Source organism: Anomaloglossus baeobatrachus, chromosome 5 (genome assembly GCF_048569485.1).
Source record: "Anomaloglossus baeobatrachus isolate aAnoBae1 chromosome 5, aAnoBae1.hap1, whole genome shotgun sequence".
Taxonomy (NCBI): domain Eukaryota; kingdom Metazoa; phylum Chordata; class Amphibia; order Anura; family Aromobatidae; genus Anomaloglossus; species Anomaloglossus baeobatrachus.
This window is the reverse complement of record NC_134357.1, coordinates 419,260,740-419,281,584: the sequence shown is the minus strand read 5'-3', so window position 1 is coordinate 419,281,584 and position 20,845 is coordinate 419,260,740. Positions and strand designations below refer to the sequence as shown.

At 46.4% G+C, this 20,845-nt stretch overlaps 1 protein-coding gene across 1 annotated transcript in view; it reads right to left on the bottom strand.

The window, feature by feature from the left end:
• Positions 1-3,232: 3,232 nt before the first annotated feature.
• Positions 3,233-20,845, bottom strand: part of LOC142311684 (ADP-ribosylation factor 1-like) — a 35,065-nt gene continuing 17,452 nt past the window's right edge. Inside the window, exons 2-5 of the mRNA XM_075350296.1 lie at positions 17,007-17,183; positions 16,686-16,796; positions 8,085-8,209; positions 3,233-5,280 (exon numbers count right to left, since the gene is read on the bottom strand). Coding sequence (XP_075206411.1) covers positions 5,119-5,280; positions 8,085-8,209; positions 16,686-16,796; positions 17,007-17,154 — 546 coding nt within the window. The 5' untranslated portion in view covers positions 17,155-17,183 and the 3' untranslated portion in view covers positions 3,233-5,118. The remainder of the gene's footprint in view (positions 5,281-8,084; positions 8,210-16,685; positions 16,797-17,006; positions 17,184-20,845) is intronic.

The following is a 20,845-nucleotide window of genomic DNA, read 5'->3' as shown; positions in this document are numbered from 1 at the left end:
GGGCAGCTCCAGAACTGAGCATTTAGGGGTACTTCTCACATTACATACTTCTCACATCACCTTATTAGCGATCTCGCTGTGTGTGACACTGAGCAGCGATCTGGCCCCTGCTGTGAGATCGCTGCTCGTTACACACTGCTCTGGTTCATTTTTTAGTTGTTGCTCTCCCGCTGTGAAGCACACATCGCTGTGTGTGACAGCGAGAGAGCAACGATCTGAATGTGCAGGGAGCCGGCTTCTGGCAGCCTGCGGTAAGCTGTAACCAAGGTAAATATCAGGTAACCAAGCGAAGTGCTTTGCTTGGTTACCCGATATTTAACCTTGGTTACTAGCGTCCGCCGCTCTCAGGCTGCCAGTGCCGGCTCCCTGAACATGTAGCTGGAGTACACATCGGGTAAATAAGCAAAGCGGTTTGCTTATTAACCCGATGTGTACTCTGGCTACGAGTGCAGGGAGCCAGCGCTAAGCGGTGTGCGCTGGTAACCAAGGTAAACATCGGGTAACCAAGCGCTTGGTTACCCGATATTTACCTTAGTTACCAAGCGCAGCATCGCTTTCACACGTCGCTGGGGGCTTGTCACTGGTGAGATCTGCCTGATTGACAGCTCACCAGCAACCATGTAGCGATGCACCAGCGATCCTGACCAGGTCAGATCACTGGTGGGATCGCTAGAGCGTCGCTAAAGTGTGATGGTACCTTTATAGACGCCTGCGGCATCAAGCACAGCTTATCGGCGAAGGTGCCAGGTGTCAGAATGGTTAATCAGACTATGATGATGACCTGTCCTAAGGATAGGTCATCAGCAATGTTAAATTAGTGGACAACCCCCTGTAAGTACAGCTTCCCACCTGCTTATTTACCTTCTAACCCCCCTTCCTCTTTGATTGTCCTCTAGCTATATAAAAAGGTAGAGTTGTCAAAGTTTGGTGGAAAATAAAGACATTTGGCCGCGTCGTGATGCACAGAGTGCCTGTACTTTGTTTTAAACAGTCATTCTGTGCTGACGAGTCCCTTTAACAGCAGCGCTAAATAAACATTCCATGTAGCCCTAACTCGGACTACATTTAGATGAACATGGTAAGAACTTTGTGCTGTCTCCTGAATCGAAGCATTAGGCTGGAGTCACACTTGTGAGTGACTCAGCGAGTCTCGCATCGGCATCACCTGGCAGGGCCGCACACTTTCCTGACTGGGGCGGGTCGGCTGCATGTATTTCTATGCAGCTGAGACGCTCCTGTTCGGAGAGTGTGCGGCGGTGTCGGGTGATGCCGATGAGCGACTCGACGAGTCACTCACAAGTGCGACTCCAGCCTCATTGAAGCCAGCACAGCTTGGTCAGCAAAACAGGCAAGATTAAAAAAAAAAAAAATTACCAAACCCAAATTTCATTGGTCAATTATGCCCAAAAGACCAATTCAGACAAAAATCATTAACATGGCATGTGCTGCCCAGTAAAAGCAGAGCACCACCACTTTGCTGATTCCCACATCAGTTGCCAAGGAAGGCTTCACATCAGCGGTATTCTTCCACAATGCCGGATCCGGCACAAATGTGTTTCACTTCAATGCATTTCCTATGGACTCGCGGCAAGTTTTGGTCACATGCGGTTGTGTATGACGCACGCAACCGCATGTGACCAGAACTTGCAGCGAGTCCATAGAAATGCATTGAAGTAAAACGCATTTGTGCCGGTTTAGCCCACACAAGGACATGTCTTTAGCTGTATTTGCGGGTAATTATACCTGTAATATATGTGGGTGTTAGGACTGATTAAATCTTCCCTGTAGTGATCTGATCGCTTTCTCTTGCACGCAGGTCTCATCTTTGTGGTTGACAGTAACGATAGAGAGCGAGTGAATGAAGCACGAGAGGAGCTGATAAGAATGCTGGCAGAGGACGAGCTGCGGGATGCTGTACTACTAGTATTTGCTAACAAACAGGTAATCTAATTACAAATATACATGTATATATTCCAGAGAAATCCAATTTCTTTATTTCTCACTTCTTATTGTAATATATACAGAAAAGGAAAGGCGGCGATGAGAAAAATTGTTGGGATGTTTTTTTTTGTTATAGCAGCAACTGGTGCAGGTTTAAGCCCTGAGGGGGTTCTCAAGAAGGAAAAAAAATAAAACACAAAATGATTTAAACTGTATGTTTTAAATACAAAAAAAGTTGAAAAGCCATAAAGTGATCAATGCGTTGTGTATGCTGCAAAATAGTATCAATCTGCGGCTGACCATGCAGAAAATGAGCCCTCGTCCAGCTCCACAGACAGAAAAATAACTTACTAGTTCCAGAAAATGGCAACACAATCACATTTTATTTTTTGGAACCACTCAAGTATATTGTATATGGAAAAAGAACCTTATAAGATTGGTATAGCTTGAATCATTTTGTACCACACATGTTGTAAAAAACGCACCCAAAAAACAATGGTGCAAGTTACTTTTTTCCCTCCAATCCACCCCCTTTTCACTATTTCATCCGATAAAGAATAAAAGTGTTCATACAGCTATGTTGATGAGAACATAAAGCTATGGTTCTTGAAATAAGGGTGGGAAGGTGGGAAAAATTTAAGTAAGTCAACAGGACATGAAAGGGTTATTCATATCAAACCAACCAGTGAGCATGGAGATGAGAATAACCCTTTTGAAAGGTCTGTCAAACTTCGTGGGCAAACCTCCTCCTGGTGTCATCTTCCATGGTAAATAAACATACCATTCTTTAATTTCTGCTGTACCTCCTGAGCTCTATCAAAATCATACCTCTTAGGGTATGTGCCTACGATCAGGACTCGCTGCGTTAAGAACGCGTCTCCGCCGCAGGAGACCACAGCTGACTGCCCACGATCAGGGTTCAGTGCGCTGCGGTCTCCTCACTGTGTTCTTCCTACGGAGGGCGCATGCAATTCCGCAGTAAACAATTGACATGCTGCGGTCTGGAAACATGCACCGCAGGTCAGTGTTTGTTGCGGGAAGGGGGTGGGGGTTGGTGGGTGTAAGGGGGAGAGAGAAAAAAAAAAAAAAAAAAAACATTGGCCACGGGATTTCTAGAAATGCCATCCACTGTGCTTGTACTGTACAATGCAGCGTTTTGGATGCAGCTGAAGCTTGCAATGTCCAAAACGTAGCAAATACTGATTGTGGGCACAAACCCTTATAATTGTGACAAAAATCGGCCATCTGTAACCAACTTACCAAGGTGTAAGAAAAACTCCAAACCTGCCGGTTACTTTAATACAGAACTCTTTTAATATAGAGCATTTCAGACAAATTACAACATGGTTAGAAAACAAAACAAAAAAAAAAAAAAATATAAAGGAAACTCAATTTCGGTCCAATTGTACATCACATAGTTCACGCTTTTCAATCCGTTTTTTATACAGGAAAAGAAAAATATTCGCTTTAAAGCTCTGATGCCGTTTTATGCATGATATGAAAACTGTCTCATTTACAGACTGAAGAATATATAATCATTTAAAATTGATAAGAGCTACAACCCGTTCCCCACAAAAATAAACAGAAACCCGAAGATTTAGATGCAGATTAAAATAGAGTGCGATCCCGCCGTGTGCTGCCGAGTCTTTCACACGCGCAATGCAGTAAATGGCCAGAAGGTGGCGCTGCAGGAGACGAGGAGATTAGAATTTGGGAGCTTTAGAGTCACATTGCTGGTGAGTACCCCCCCTTTTTTTAAATGCCAGGGTACAAAGTACAGGATTATCTCACTTCCTTTGATCAATTTTCATACGCCATATTAATTTAATACTACTCAGTACTTATTACATTGTATATTCTTATAATTTAAAGGACTCCTCCGTACATTCAGAATACATCCGGGGGATGTAACGTTCGCTGTCCTTATAGTTTATTCTGTACAAGTTCATGACCCAGGACAAGATGTTTACCGGTATAAAAGCCTACGTCACTTGCGTTGTCTGCGAACCAGACCGCTCGGTAAAGAAATGTTCCCTTTCGTGTGTATACCCCTCACCTCCCTCTGCACCTCCGTTCTGACAGTCTATCAGACCACTAGACAGGGGGCCAGGGGCGACGCTGGGGAGGAGAGTGGATGACGGGGGGTGTGGGGTGTCGGGGGGGGGGGGGGGGTGTCGAACAAAAAAAAAAAAAGTGAAGTTAGTAAATTAGAAGAAAATATTACTGTACAGACTTCCTTCAAGGTACGGAATATCACTCTTGATACCCTCAAAATAAAAAAATAAAGAACTTCTAGGAGTGGGAGCAGACATCTCAGGAGCCTCAGTGAGCCAGGCTGGTGGTGATGTTACATGCGTGTCAGTACAAAGTGGGGGAGAAATTACAAAGCGGCCATTGCCTGACCTGGCGGTGTGATGTTGAGGTATATCGACTAGATACGATCCACAGGTTACCTAGAATGGTGTGCCAGCCCTGTGCCAATATATGCATTCTCCTCTGCCCTGTAACATCTCTCCAGTGTGGGCATATCATGGATGTACCTGGTCCTACATCCATCAGTCCAGTCTTTACAATAGTCAGGAAGAATCACAAGCTGATAAATAGTAGATATATTAATAAAGGTAAATTAGAATATGCTACAATAAGGACTACAACCCCCACTAGCTCAGGAATATCAGAGGACGACCTCTTCAGATACTTAATGTAGGATATAATCTCTTCTATGCTCTATAGACTGGAGTATTACGTAATACTAAGAGAATGGACATGGATCAGCCATATTCACTCTCAAGCAGGTACCACTCAATGGAATATATTCACGTATGCCCTCCAGATTGCATTGCTGTTTAGAAGTCGGGTAACCCATCTACTTATGAAGCCTTTTCGGGGGGCACAGTCAGGAGGGTGGAAGGAGATGCGCAGGCTGTTTATTTGGTGGGTAGTGTTTTGTTCACAGGGGGGAGTTAATACTGCTAAGCATGTATAAGGCACAGTGTGAGATTGCTGCTCCCACTCGCACAGGCGCGCAGACAGACACACGACACAGATGTGCGCGGAGATGACATGCCCGCCTGGGAGGCAGCAGAGGCGCTGGCCAGCCCTGCCAAGATGCTGAACAGGATGGGAGTTAGGCGGAAGTAGGGGGCGGAGGGAGGGTGGTGGTCACTCAGGTTGGGATCACTTCTGGTTCTTCAGCTGATTGGACAGCCAGTCCAAGCCTTCGTACAGACCGTCCCCACTGGTCGCACAGGTTGCTTGAATGTACCAGTTCCTCTGACGAAGGGAGTGGAGACCCAGCTTGTCTGTGATTTCTGCAGCGTTCATTGCATTCGGGAGGTCCTAGAAAGATACAAGAATCCAAGTTAAAAGGGAACCTGTCAGCAGGTTTTAGCTACACCACCTCACAGCAGGATGATGTAAGCAAAGAGACCCTGAATCCAACCATGTATCACTTAGATTACTGAATGCAGCCATTTTGACACTATTTTTTTAGATTTAGCCATGGCCACGGCCTATAGCCATGGATTACCACCATACAGGATCTGCTGCTGTCTCCCCAAGCCTCCTGAGGAACCTTTAATGGGAAAGGAGAAATGCGTAGAGGCTAGGCAGGGATGAAGACCTTCTTTCAGGGAAGTAAATCTTTATTTTCCCTCTTTTGTCTTATGCAAAATATCTGTATGGGGCTAACTGCACCCTGGTAGGACATTAATGTGTGGTAGTGAATCTGTTTCTGCTAATTTCCTGGTCTTTCCCTGATTGTGGAGAGACCATGGTGGCTCCTTTTGTGACACATTGCAGCACAATTGATTATTATGTGAGCTAAATTCTGCAGAAATTTTTGTTTGTATATCACCTCCTGAGGTTGTATATCGTATTGCCTTGTGTCAGGTTTGGAACACCTATTGGTGTATTGTGCCCTATTGTATCTTTGGGAACGGCAATTTTTCCCTTTTTCCTATTTGGATTATTGTCCCTAATTTTAGGGCAAGGAAAAGGGAAAGTCGACGTGGAACGGGGGCGCCCGGTAACTTAAGGTGTCACACCCTCCGTTGTCAGGTAGGGACAACTGATCTGTTGAGGGTCATCAGGGTCTCCTCCCCCCCCCCTTTTCACCTCTAAGGCTGGTTTCACACTACGTCTTTTTAACATCCGTTGAAAACGTTATTTTAGCAGAAGTACGGATCCAGTGCAAATGCGTTTTCATTTCAATGCATTTGCAATGGACTCTCGTCCACCTGCGTTTGCGTGCGTTATAGTGCGGATCCGGTGACTTGCAGTTTTTTAACATGTTTCAAAAACGCTACTTGTAGCGTTTTTGAGCTGCGTCAAAATACTGCAAGTCACCGGATCCGCACTATAACGCACGCGAATGCAGGTGAACGCTGGCGTGCTGATAGACAGGATCCTGCTTTTGTACTGAGCATGCCCAGAAAGTACTGAGCATGCCCAGAACCAGTCTCGCGTGATCTGTCTCTCTCTCCTCCTCCCTCCCTCACCCTCTCTCTCTCTCTGTCTTTCCCCCTTCCTCCCTCCCTCCCTCTCCCCCACCTGAGAGCTGCGGACACTCGTAACCAAGGTAAATATCGGGTAACCACTTCTCTTAGTTACCCGATGTTTACGTTGGTTACGCGTGCAGGCAGCCCTGCTCCTAGCAGCTGCAGACACTCGTAACCAAGATAAATATCGGGTATCCAAGGCCGATGTTTACCTTGGTTACCAGCGTCTGCAGCTGTCAGAAGCCGGCTCCCAGTCTAGCTCCCCTCACTCCCGATCACATGACTCCAATGCCCGCCCCTAAACATCCAGTGCAGGATCCTGCAAAATAACATATGCGTTTGCATACGTTATTTGCTGTAAAAGCAGGATCCGTACTTCCGCTAAAAAAACGTTTTCAACGGATGTTAAAAAGACGTAGTGTGAAACCAGCCTAACACGTTGCCGTCCTCCTGCATTGATATAGGGGGTCACCTGATCTCGGTATTCTGTGTTTATGTGTCCTTGGGATTTTTAATGAATTTACTAATAAACATATATTTTATTAAGGGTTGTGGAAATTTGTGAGCCTGCTTATACTATACTCTGCCTGAAGTTTTCATTTTCAAATTTTAAGCTCTATATCGGGAGAGGGCAGCGGCAGACCCGGCTCTATATCGGGAGAGGGCAGCGGCAGACCCGGCTATATATCGGGAGAGGGCAGCGGCAGACCCGGCTATATATCGGGAGAGGGCTGCTGCTTATTGGGAAAGGTCTTTGTAATGGGAATACCCCTTTAAGTGCACTGATCAGTGGCTTCCAGCTGATAAACTACAATTCCCAGCTTGCCCTAACAGGCTTTTTCTAATGTTCAGCCCAGTATACAGTAATCCTATTTATTGCTACATGACAATATTCAGAGATGGTGTGGGGGTTCCAGTTTGACAGACCTTTCAAAAGGGTTATTCTCATCTCCATGCTCACTGGTTGGTTTGATATGAATAACCCTTTCATGTCCTGTTGACTTACTTAAATTTTTCCCACCTTCCCACCCTTATTTCAAGAACCATAGCTTTATGTTCTCATCAACATAGCTGTATGAACACTTTTATTCTTTATCGGATCAAATAGTGAAAAGGGGGTGGATTGGAGGGAAAAAAGTAACTTGCACCATTGTTTTTTGGGTGCGTTTTTTACAACATGTGTGGTACAAAATGATTCAAGCTATACCAATCTTATAAGGTTCTTTTTCCATATACAATATACTTGAGTGGTTCCAAAAAATAAAATGTGATTGTGTTGCCATTTTCTGGAACTAGTAAGTTATTTTTCTGTCCGTGGAGCTGGACGAGGGCTCATTTTCTGCATGGTCAGCCGCAGATTGATACTATTTTGCAGCATACACAACGCATTGATCACTTTATGGCTTTTCAACTTTTTTTGTATTTAAAACATACAGTTTAAATCATTTTGTGTTTTATTTTTTTTCCTTCTTGAGAACCCCCTCAGGGCTTAAACCTGCACCAGTTGCTGCTATAACAAAAAAACATCCCAACAATTTTTCTCATTGCCGCCTTTCCTTTTCTGTATATATTACAATAAGAAGTGAGAAATAAAGAAATTGGATTTCTCTGGAATATATACATGTATATTTGTAATTAGATTACCTGTTTGTTAGCAAATACTAGTAGTACAGCATCCCGCAGCTCGTCCTCTGCCAGCATTCTTATCAGCTCCTCTCGTGCTTCATTCACTCGCTCTCTATCGTTACTGTCAACCACAAAGATGAGACCTGCGTGCAAGAGAAAGCGATCAGATCACTACAGGGAAGATTTAATCAGTCCTAACACCCACATATATTACAGGTATAATTACCCGCAAATACAGCTAAAGACATGTCCTTGTGTGGGCTAAAATAAGCACATGAATTACTGGCAAATTTGTGCCCTTACTTGCCCCTCTTGGTGGATGTAGCTTTTGGCCACTAGCAACTGCGCAGGGCCAGATGTATCTTTAGATTACACCTTCACATACTAATAGTCTATTTAGAGAAAAGGGGGAAAAAAAAAAAAAAAAAAAAAAAGAGAATTTTGTTACTTACCGTAAATTCTTTTTCTTATAGTTCCGACATGGGAGACCCAGACCATGGGGTGTATTGCTTCTGCCTCCGGAGGACACACAAAGTACTACACTCAAACGTGTAGCTCCTCCCTCCTAGCATATACACCCCCTGCTAGCCAGTCCTAGCCAGTTTAGTGCAAAAGCTGAAGGAGGACATCCACCCACAAGTAGAGAGAGTAAAACCCGGAACAACCGGAACCTCTGTCTACAACAACAACAACAGCCGGTGAAGACACACGGAACAAGAAACCTGCCAACAGGCAATAGGGAGGGTGCTGGGTCTCCCATGTCGCAACTATAAGAAAAAGAATTTACGGTAAGTAACAAAATTTTCTTTTTCTTTATCGTTCCTATGGGAGACCCAGACCATGGGACGTTCTAAAGCAGTCCATGGGTGGGAATAAACAGACAAACTGAGAAGTAGGCGAAACCTAACTTCACAAATGGGCGACAGCCGCCTGAAAGATGCGTCTGCCCAAGCCCGCGTCTGCCGAAGCATGAGCATGCATTGGGTAGTGCTTCGAAAAATATGCAGACTAATCCGAGTGGCAGTCTGACAGACCTGCTGAGCCGTAGCCTGGTGCCTGAAAGCCCAAGAGGCACCGACAGCTCTGGTCAAGTGTGCCCTGATCCCCGGCGGGGAAGGCACTTGAGTACACTGGTAGGCATCGGAAATGGCCGACCCAAGCCAACGAACCAGGGTCGGCTTAGACGCCGAGAGACCGCTACGCCGACTAGTGGTCAGCACCAGAGAGAGGTGCACCGCCTAATAACAGTGGTGCGAGACACATAGATCCGGAGCGCCCGCACCAGATCCAGGATATGCAACGCTTTTTCAAAGCGATGAACAGGAGCCGGACAAAAGGAAGGCAGGGAAAATGCCCCGGTTAAGGTGGAAGCAGCAACCACCTTAGGGAGAAAGTCCGGAGTCGGACGGAGACCACCCTGTCTTGATGAAAAACCAAAAAAGGGGGTGACTCCGAAGAGAGTGCAGCCAAAACAGAGACTCTCTTGAGGGAAATTATGGCCACTAGAAAGACCACTTTCTGTGAAAGACTAAACAAAGAAACCTCCCTAAGAGGCTCAAAGGGGGGTTTCCGGAAACTGTGAGGACCGGATTAAGGTCCCAGGGCTCCATAGGCCGCCGGTAAGGCGGAATGATGTGAGATGCGCCCTTGAAGGAGCGCACCGGAGCCAGCCGGACGATACGCCGCTGGCACACACTGACAGAGCCGAGACCTGTCCCTTAATGAGGGATAGTCCTAGCTGTAGACCGGACTGTAGAAGGGACAGGAGGGTCGGCAAGGCCAAAGGACACTACGGAGCTCGAGTCATAGTGGAGATGACTTCAGGAGGGATACCAGAAGTCGTCAAGATCCAGGACTCAAGAGCCACGCCGTCAATCTGAGAGTCCAGAATTCTGGCGGAAAAAACTGACCTTTTGAGAGAAGGTCTGGACGGTCCGGAAGATGCCATGGCAACACTACGGACAGATGGAGCCGGTCAGGGTACCAAGCTTGCCTGGGTCAGTCTGGCAGTATGAGAATGACCCGACGGCCCTCCCTACTGATCTTGCGCAGGACTCTGGGCAAGAGCTAGAGGGTGAAACACGTAAGAGAGACGAAGCTGGGACCAAACATGAACCAGTGCGTCTGCCGCAAAACCTGAGGATCGTGGACCACGGTTGGACAGCTGAGATAATCTGCCTCGCAGATTTCACGTCTGGGATGTGGGCTGCGGATATGGTGGACTAGGAGTCCCTCGTCCACTGAAGAATGCGTTGAGCCTCCAACATTGCCAGGCGGCTGAGTGTCCCGCCCTGGAAGTTGATGTAGGTAAACGCTGTCACGGTGACTGACTGGACTCAAATGTGCCTAGCCGCCAACAGATGGTGAAAGGCTTAGAGAGCTAGAAACACAGCTCTGATTTCCAGCACATTGATCCAGAGGGCTGATTCGGACAGAGTCCAAGCGCCCTGCGCTCCACGGTGGAGATATACTGCTCCCCAGTCGGATAGACTAGCATCCTGGTGAGGATCACCCGGGACGGGGTCAGGAAGGAGCGTCCCTGAGACAGGGTGGCCGAAGCCACCACTGAAAAGAGCCCCTGGTCTGTGCGAAGCCACCACCCCGTGGAAGGAGGAAGTTCGCTTGTACAGCGGAAAATATCCAGCCTCAGAGGACGCAGGAGAAACAGGGCAAGGGAATCGCTTCCATTGACGCCACCATCTGCCTGATGGAACGACGTCGACCGCCAGCGGAGGGACTACTGTTTGACCAAGGGCAGCTTCACAAGTGCCGACAGAGTCTCGAATTGCGTCCCTGGGTACGTGAACTTCTGGTTCGAAGTCAGAGTGGACTTGGAGAGAATGACAAGCCACCCGAATTGGTTAGAGTGGCGAGAGTGAGCGAGGCACTCTGCTAAGAGTCTGCACTGGATGAAGCCCCGACAAGAAGGCCATCCAGGGCAAAAGATCACTGCCAATCCCTAGAGGTGCAGGACCCTAATCACAGCTGCCCCAACCTTGAGAATACTCGAGGGGCCGTGGCTAACCCCAAGGGAAAAACCACTCCGATTGCAAAACGTAGCCAACGCTGGTGTGAAACTGCGATTGGCACATGCAGATAGGCATCTCTGATGTCGATGGATGCTAGGGAATCTCCTTGGGTTATTGATTGATCCGGTGAAAAACACACGGAACAAGACCGAGACTCCATGTGAAAACGCCACACCTGAACATGCTTGAAAAGCTTGAGATCCAGGTCGGAAGGCACCGCCCTCTTCGGGGACTAGGAATAGATTTAAGCAAAAATCTCAGAACCGTTCCCAGTCGGGATCCGGTACAATTACTCCATTGGCCTGCAAGAATGCCACGGCCTGTGAGAAGGCGGCGGCCTTGGAGCAGGGGGGAGTTGACAAAAAAAATCTGTTTGGCGGGTGGATAGAATTCTATCCCGTAGCCATGGGAGATGTAATCCCGCACCCACTGAACGGAGACGTGTTGAAACCATACATCGCCAAGTGGGAGAGCCTGCCACCGACCAAGGACGTTGTTTGCGTGGCTAGATAGCCCGGAGGAAGCTGACTTAGTGGCAGCATCTCCCGCGGTTTCTGAAGACGCGGCTTCGAGCGCCATTTGGGTTTATGATCCTTGGCCGAGCTAGTGGACGAGGCCGAGGGCTTAGAGAAACGATCAGATGGAGGAACGAAAAGAACGAAACCTCAACTGATTCCTGCCCTGGACAGGTTTCCTGGTTTGGGTTTGTGGCATGGAAGAACACTTCCCGCCAAGAGCTTCCTTAATTTCATCCAGTTGTCTCCGAATAGACTGGTCCCTAAAAGGGAGCCCAGCCAGGAACTTCTATAGAAGCATCTGCCTTCCACTTCCGAAGCCACAGGAGCCTGCGGATAGCGAGGAAATTAGCCGAGGCCACCGCAGTGCGGTGAGAGTCTCCAGCATGGCAGACATGGCGTAGGATGAAAAGACTGAAAGTCTGGAAGTTCAGGCAACCATTTCGGGCATAGAGTCCCTGTGAGGGAATGCATCTCCTCTAGAGAAGCAGAGAAGGCTACAAAAGCCTGCACTGCTGTAAAGCTGAGGAGAACGAAGCTCCTGCCGCCCCCATACAGATTTGGCCAGAAGGACAACCTGGCGGACAGCAAAACCTTAAGTGAGGAGCCATCAGCCACTGATATAACGGTACGGGCTGAGCCACCTTTGGTGAATGAGCCCACTCCTAGACCACCACTGGTGGAAAGGGAAAACAGGCATCAGAACCACGCTTCATGGGAAGCGTCTGTCAGAGCAGACTCTGGGCTTGGTCACAGTGGCCTGAAAACTGGAGTGGTTAAGGAACACACTTTTTGTTCTCTTAGCTCCTGAAACACAAAGCATTGAACTGGCTAGGACTGGCTAGCAGGGGGTGTATATGCTAGGAGGGAGGAGCTACACGTTTGAGTGTAGTACTTTGTGTGTCCTCCGGAGGCAGAAGCAATACACCCCATGGTCTGGGTCTCCCATAGGAACGATAAAGAAAAGGCAGTTTTCCCCTTAAAGGCCACATCACACTAAGCAACATCGCTCGCAACATCGCTGCTAAGGAACAACTTTTGTGACGTAGCAGCGATGTTGCTAGCGATGTTGCTGTGTGTGACATCCAGCAACAACCTGGCCCCTGCTGTGAGGTCGCTGGTTGTTGCTGAATGTCCTGGGCCATTTTTTAGTTGTTGCTGTCCCGCTGTGAAGCGCACATCACTGTGTGTGACAGCGAGACAGTAACAACTGAATGTGCAGGCAGCAGGAGCCGGCTTCTGCGGAGGCTGGTAACCACAGTAAATATCGGGTAACCAAGAAGCCCTTACCTTGGTTACCCGATGTTTACCTTCGTTACCAGCGTCCGCCGCTCTCACGCTGTCAGTGCCGGCTCCCTGCTGCCTGCACACGTAGCTGGAGTACACATGGAGTAATTAACCCGATGTGTACTGGGGCTAGGAGTGCAGAGAACAGGGAGCCGGCACTGACAGCTGAGAGCGGCGGACGCTGGTAACGAAGGTAAATATCGGGTAACCAAGGTAAGGGCTTCTTGGTTACCCGATGTTTACTGTGGTTACAAGCGTCCGCAGAAATCGGCTCCCTGCTGCCTGCACACGTAGCAGAGTACACATCGGGTAATTAACCCAATGTGTACTCTGGCTAGGAGTGCAGGGAGCCAGCGCTAAGCGGTGTGCGCTGGTAACCAAGGTAAATATCAGGTTGGTTACCCGATATTTACCTTAGTTACCAAGCGCAGCATCGCTTCCACGCGGCGCTGGGGGCTGGTCACTGGTTGCTGGTGAGATCTGCCTGTGTGACAGCTTACCAGCAACTCGTGTAGCGACGCTCCAGCGATCCCTGCCAGGTCAGGTTGCTGGTGGGATCGCTGGAGCGTCGCAGTGTGACATCTCACCAGCGACCTAGCAACTTATCAGCGATCCCTATCAGGTTGTATCGTTGTTGGGATCGCTGGTAAGTTGTTTAGTGTGACTGGGCCTTAACAGTTCCACTATTGTCTATTTGCCAATAATAAAAGTGGAGCTGTTTCTGGAGTTAAATGGCCACTTTTTTCTATTCAACACCTTTCAGACACAAGGAGTGTTGGGGCACTCAGGAGCAGAGACCGCTCCACACTCAGCAGGTGTCTGCTGTATTACACAGCTAGCGATTTCCACCAACTGCAAAGACCAGAGATTGGCTGAACAGCAGTGAATGGACCTTTTAGATGCCAACATGTCTGAAACTAGCATTTAAATGGAGGAATGATTGTGTGGTGCTATCATTCCTGCCAGAGTCATTTAAGTCAATGACCGAGTCACATCAAGCAAATGGTAGCCATGCCATGAAATATATATATATATAATCTCATACACAAGCACGAACATGCTGCCACTTAAAAGGGAACCTGTCACCAGATTTGAGGCTTATAAGCTGCGGCCACCATCAGTATGCTCTTATATACAGCATGTTAGAATGCAGTATATAAGAGCCCAGGCCGCTGTGTAGAACATAAAAAAACAAACACTTTATAATACTTACCTAACAAGCGGTGTGGTGCAGACCAGTCAGATGGGTGTCTGTTCTCGGGGTCCAGCGCCATCTTTGTCCTTCTTCTGAAGCCTGGGTGAATGACACGTCCTATGTCATGTACACTAGCCGGCATTGAGGTCCCGCGCAGGTGCACTACAATACTTTGAGCTGCCCTTCTTAGGGCAGATCAAAGTGCGCCTATGGAGGACACGTCATGCACCCAGGCTTCAGAAGAAGGACAAAGACGGCCAAAAGAGGAGGCGACGGACCCGGAGAACAGAGACACCCATCCGACCAGTCTGCACCGCCCGTTAGGGGAGTATTATAAAGTGATTTTTACGTTTTACACATACACAACGGCCTGGGCTCTTACATAGAGCATGGTAGAATGGTGTGTATAAGGCTATGTGCGCACTTTGCTTTTTTTTACCTGCGTTTCCGCAGCGTTTTGAACTGCTGCGTTTTCATGCCAAAATGCTTGAGTTTTGCTTTTCAAGCAAAGTCAATGGGACATTGAGCTTTCTTGTGTGCACTTGCTTTTCTAAACACTGCGTTTAATTTGCATAAATTTGGGCAAAAACTCAGCGTTTAGGCTACTTTTACACATCCGGATTTTTGCTCTGCGGCACAATACAGCGTTCTGCAGAAAAACCGCAACCGGCTTTTGTAACGCCGGTTGCGTTTTTTTTTGCATAGACTTACATTAGTGCCGTATTGTGCCGCAGGGGCTTGCGTTCGGTCTGGTTTTTGCCGCATGCGGCAGATTTAGCCGATGCCGCGGCCGGATTTAACGTTCCCTGCAACGTTTTTTTGCTCCGGCAAAAAACACCGCATCACGCCGCATCCGGCCGCTGCGGCGCATTTTTCAATGCATACCTATGGAGGCCGGATGCGGCGCGATGCGGAAAAAAACGCATCCGGTCGCCGCATGCATTTTTTTCCACTGCGCATGCTCACTAGCATGCCACAACCGGAAAAAAACGGACGGGCCGCATGTAAAAACTTATGCAACGGATGCGGTGTTTTCGCCGCATCCGTTGCACAGTTTTCACAGCCGGATTGAGCCACAGTGCTCAAACCGGATGTGTGAAAGTAGCCTTAAAGAAGCAGCATGTCAATTGTTTTTGCCATTTAGGTATCGTTTTGATAGCATTGAAGTCAATGAGAAAAGTCAAAACGCAAGCAACATCAAAAATCTAGCGTTTTACATGCTTTTTTGATGCAGAAAACATGTGTTTTGGACCAATTAATTGCATGCGTTTTTATGGCAAAATATTAATGGCATGATATGTACACAATTAAATTTAAGAAAATCCATAAATAAATGTAACTGCCTATTTAATATCAAAAAGCTATCATTTTAATAAAATAAGCCATTTTTTGATTGATAATCTTGATGTTATAATTTTCTTTTTTTTCGTAGTGTTTGAATGTCAACTTTATTTAGCAGTATTTATCATCAAAACGCATCTGACTTTTAGCAATGAAAAAGCATGTAAAACGCGGTCAAAATGCGGCAAAGACACACGCGTATTTATCGCGTTTTAGTGGTCAAAACCAACTTTGGCAAAAACCATTTCTGCCAGAGGATGCGTTTTGAACTGCAACTACCTCGACGCAAAGTGCGCACATAGCGTAAAAGACAACTGGTGATGGCCACAGCTTATAGTTGCCAAATATGGTGACAGGTTCCCTTTAAGAAGTCATTTAACCTCCTCACTGGCTTACACCGCAGAAGGCAGAGCATCCCATTTCCAGAAATTCCCCCACACCAAGACAAGGATTGCAGGGTCTATGTTAGGCTATGTGCGCACGTTGCGTTCTGTACCTTGCAGAAATTAACGCATCCTCTGGCAGAATTGGTCATTGTCAAATTTGCTTTTGAGCACATAAATGCAGGAAATACGCAAGCGTTTTTTGCAGTGTTTTGACATGCATTTCCAGTGTTTAAAATGGGATGAGTTTTCAATACAAAGACTACTAAATGAAGTTTGAACATTCAAACACTAGGGAAAAAAAAAAAAAAAAAGCTTTAAATCATACACTGATAATTTTCCGAAAATTTTTGAGATTTAATAATTATGTTCAAAATAAAGTAAAATTATTGTTTCTCTTTTTTTTTAAGTCGGGCTGGATGTGAGGGCAAAAAGGAAACCTCTTTACCGCACTATAATGCCAAAAACGCATGCTTTGATTTTGATAAAAAAAAAAAGCATGCGTTTAGCATCAAGAAAGCATGAAAAACGCTAGAAATTTGTTTTAGGATGAATTTTGATAATTCTCATTGACTTCAATGTTACCAAATCGCTGCCAAAATGGCAAAAACAATTGACAAGTTGCTTCTTCAAAACGCAGAGATTTTGACAAATTCTGGTCACAAAAAACGCAACGTTTTTGGACGCATAGTGCGCACACAATATGCCCATTTCCCATAGACTTTGCTTGGAAATCAAAACGCATGCATTTTTGCATTAAAACGCTGCAGTTCAAAACGCTGCGGAAACGCATGTAAAAACGTTATGTCCGCACATAGCCTTAGAGACTTACAAACGAGAGTACAAGGTCACCGGTGAAACACACATACCCTGAGTGTTCTGGAAGTAATGGCGCCACAATGGTCTGATTTTGTCCTGGCCACCAACATCCCACACAGTAAAGCTGATATTCTTGTATTCTACGGTCTCCACATTAAAACCTGAAAAGACAGACATGTTAGACGTGAGCCTCTTATACCTGGCACATTAAGGCAGAATTGATATGTCTGCAAAAACACAACTGTGACTTCCAGACGGACCGCGTGTTTCCTGACCCCAAGTCATCAGCCTCATAGGCTTATATGACATTGCTGGGTTTGGGGGCACGACACCCGCGGTCAGTAATGCAGACAATAAGGGGGACTTCATACCAATTGTGGGAATGGTGGTCACGATCTCGCCCAGCTTCAGCTTATAGAGGATTGTAGTCTTGCCGGCAGCATCCAGGCCCACCATAAGAATCCTCATCTCTTTTTTGCCGAATAGGCCTTTAAAAAGGTTTGCAAACATATTCCCCATTGTAGTGTCTGGGTGGTTTTCCTTTATACCTGAGAAAATAATGTGAGAGTCAGAACATGCTATAACAATAAATATTTGTAAAAAAAATAGTTTGGTACGTGTTAACTCCTTAACAACTGCAGGCAGGAATATTACGTCCCTGTGGTCATAGTGTTAATCCCCACCTGCTGCTGCGGGCGGGGATCCGCGCACATGTCAGCTGATTTGTACAGCTGACGTGTGCCTCGCAGGTAGGAGTGGAATCGCTATCCACCCATACCTGTTAATCCCTTAAATGGCGCTGTCAAGATGTGACCGCACCATTTTACCAGCGATCATTGTAATCAAATACTCACAGGCTGCCATCGAAAGTCACGTGACGTGATCACGTGGATCTGATGGTTGTCATGGTAGTACAGAGTCATGTGATGACTCCTATAGCTCACATGACTCAGGTCTTTTAGCCAGCAGCCGACTACTGCAGGTTTCAAGAGATGAGCTTTCTCCTGGTCTGAGCGGTGCTCCTCTGATCGGGAAAAAATTAATGAGTGATCAGACAGCTGGTCGTTATAGCCCCCTTGGGGAACTAGTAGAAAAAAAAAAAAAAAAAAAAAATCACCCCCCCCCCCATTCACCCCATTAGGGTTAAAAAAATAAATAAAATATATACCTATATTAGGTATTGCGGTGTTCAGAAATGCTCGATCAAAATATAAAAATTCATCTGATCGGTAAACGGCGTAGCGGCAAAAAAATCCCAAACGGCAAAATTACACTTTTTGGTCGCCACAAATTTTGCAATAATAGGAAATCAAAATGTAGCATCTGCGCGAAAATGGTACCATTAAAAATGTCAACTCAAGACACAAAAAATAAAGTCACTGGGCCATAGAGCACAGAAAATGGCTTAAGACGTATGCCACTTTTTTTGGACAAACTTATGATTTTTTTTTTTTAACCCCTTAGATAAAAGTAATTTTTGTTTGGTGTCTATGAACTCGCACCAATCTGGGGGCATCACAATGAGCCATCAGTTTTACCATACAGTAAACACCGTAAATAAAATCTCAAAAACAATAGTGCAATCACACTTTTTTTTTTTGCAATTTTTCCACATTTGCAACTTTGTCATTTTCCAGTACACTATATGGTAAAACTTATGGTTTCATTTAAAAGTACAACTCGTTACGCAAAAAACAAGCCCTTATATAACCATATTGACTGGAAAAAAAAAAAAAAAAGTTACGGCTCTCGGAATAAAAATGGGGGGAGGGGGGGATTTAAAGCGCAAAATCGGCTCGTCGAAGGGGTTGTCCAAGATTAGAAAAACATGGCTGCAGGTGAGCACTACTTTCTGTGACCTAACATTTCATACAGGCGCAATATACTTTAGCCCTTGAAAAGGAAGATTTAAAAAGAAAGTCTAAACGGGAGAAAAAGAAAAAGAAAAAAAAAAAAAAAAAAAAAAAAGGCTTCCAGGGTTCCCTCCCAACTTCCTGAAAATAGACCGTCTTCGGGCGGCTGTCACGTGCCCGTGTCCTTCACTGTCCATTAGAAGCAGTGAAGATTCAGGAGAAGAGAGAAGAAACAGTCGCCATGGCAACCTTAGACATCTGACAGCGGACTGCGCTAACGGGAAGGAGGGGGCTGTAACGTGACGCCGTACAGCGGAGGGGAACAATTACAGCATAATATTACATTAACACAAAGGGTCAAGGACGGGCGGAGAGGATGTTCTGTCTTCTCCTCCTTGAGGGATCTGTTAACGCTTCTACCTTTACCTGCAGAGTATCGCACTGCAGACTACGTGCAGTCAGTTTAGCACATGATCCGGACCTGTGATGGGATATTTAACCCAGAGCTAGATGAATCGCAGGATAACGTGCAGACAGTGGCGGGCTTATTTGTAGAGGGGGTGCGAATCTTGATGATCTACCCTTAGGATTAGATCAGATCAGTGGGGTTGAATCCCAGTATCCCTTCGGATTAGATTTTGCAGATGCCACGGGCGGACATACGCAGCGTACAACACAAGGAGCACACAGCTCTGTACACCGCGTAGTGGCCGCTATCTGGTACTGCAGCACAGCTCCCACTGATGTGATAGGCAGCTGCAGCACTTGAGGGCACCTACTAGAAGAAGAAAACAGCTGTGGGTCCAGTCCCAGCATACATCTAGCAACTCCAGGGCCCGCTAATAGTTGATGGATGGGGTGGTGGGGTGTGAGATATTGATGGTCTTTTCCTGGAATAGGCTAAGGCCTGCACAATCCCTTTAGACCTCCAATAGCCATAGAGGTATTGGTTCTGGGGACAAGAGATTTCCTTCTGAAGATACCTAGGCGTGTGTAAGAGCCATGCAAGCCAATGTGACAGATCTGTGCTTGAGGCCTTAATGTATTAAATCCATCCCCAATTTCCCCAGAACAAGCAGTGCCATGCCGTCTGTGCAGTAGAGAATAGAAGCCATCTCCTATTAACCGGACCTCAAATATAACAGCCAACTCCACAGAAAGTGAGCTTGTTTAGGAGAAGATCTTCCATACATGAGGCCATTGACTAGTGATGCACAGAGCAGTGTTGTGCGGCAGCAGCTGCGTATGAATGGTACTGACCAGACCCCGGGCACCTGTGTGATACACACGCCAACATGTACACAAGATGCAGAAAACACCAACCCATCTTTGTCTGTGGTTTACAGCTATAGAAATGCTCCCGATACTACAGCATGACATAAAGCGTACCATGGGGTCATGGCTGGTAAGCTGACTTCCTCCTCTCTACTGTCAGCACAATCCCAATCCAGCCATGTACCGACCTACTGTGTCATAGGAATAGGTTGCCAAGGATAAACTGCCCAACAGTTGTCATGAAGGACACCCTAGCAACCAGATTATACTCCACTTCAAGGCAGCTACAGGTAAAGGCCCCGTTACACGCAACGACATCGCTAACGAGATGTAACGGAATTAAAAAAAGGGGTTGTTCGCCGGCAACAGCGACGTCGTTAGGAAGGCAAGTTGGTGTGACACGTACCAGCGATATTGTTCGGCACGGGCAGCGATTTGCCCATGATGCACAAATGACGGGGGCGAGTGAGATCTATTAAAAACAGAGGGGAAAAAAGCAATCCAGATGTCTTTGGCAAGATTTGGAGCCAGTTAGCCACAACCACCGTTTTCTTTTTGCTTAAAGGGAACCGGTCAGGTCCCTTATGCCCTTCAGCTCAGCAGCAGTCACATGTGTATGCCACATTCCCTGCCTGACCAGCCCTGTAAAATCAATTTTTAAAAAAAGGAATTAGGCTATGTGCGCACTAGAAATGTGAAGTTTCTCAAGAAAATTTCTTGAGAAACTTCTGCCAGTGAAAGATTTCCGGACCTGCGGAAAAAATCCGCACCAAATCCGCATGCGTTTTTGCCGCGGATTTGCCGCGGATTTACCGCAGGTTTGTCCCTGCAATAAATAATAAAGATAATCGATAGACAGATAATGGATAGAGGGAAAGATGGATAGATGAATAGATAGATAGAGGGATAGATAGATAGATGAATAGATAGATAGAGGGATAGATAGATAGATAGATAGATAGATAGAGGGATAGATAGATAGATAGAGGGATAGATAGATAGATAGATAGATAGATAGATGAGAAAAACCTATATAATGTTCCACCTCCCTGCATTTTCTAAGCTGGCACCCTTTAGTGACT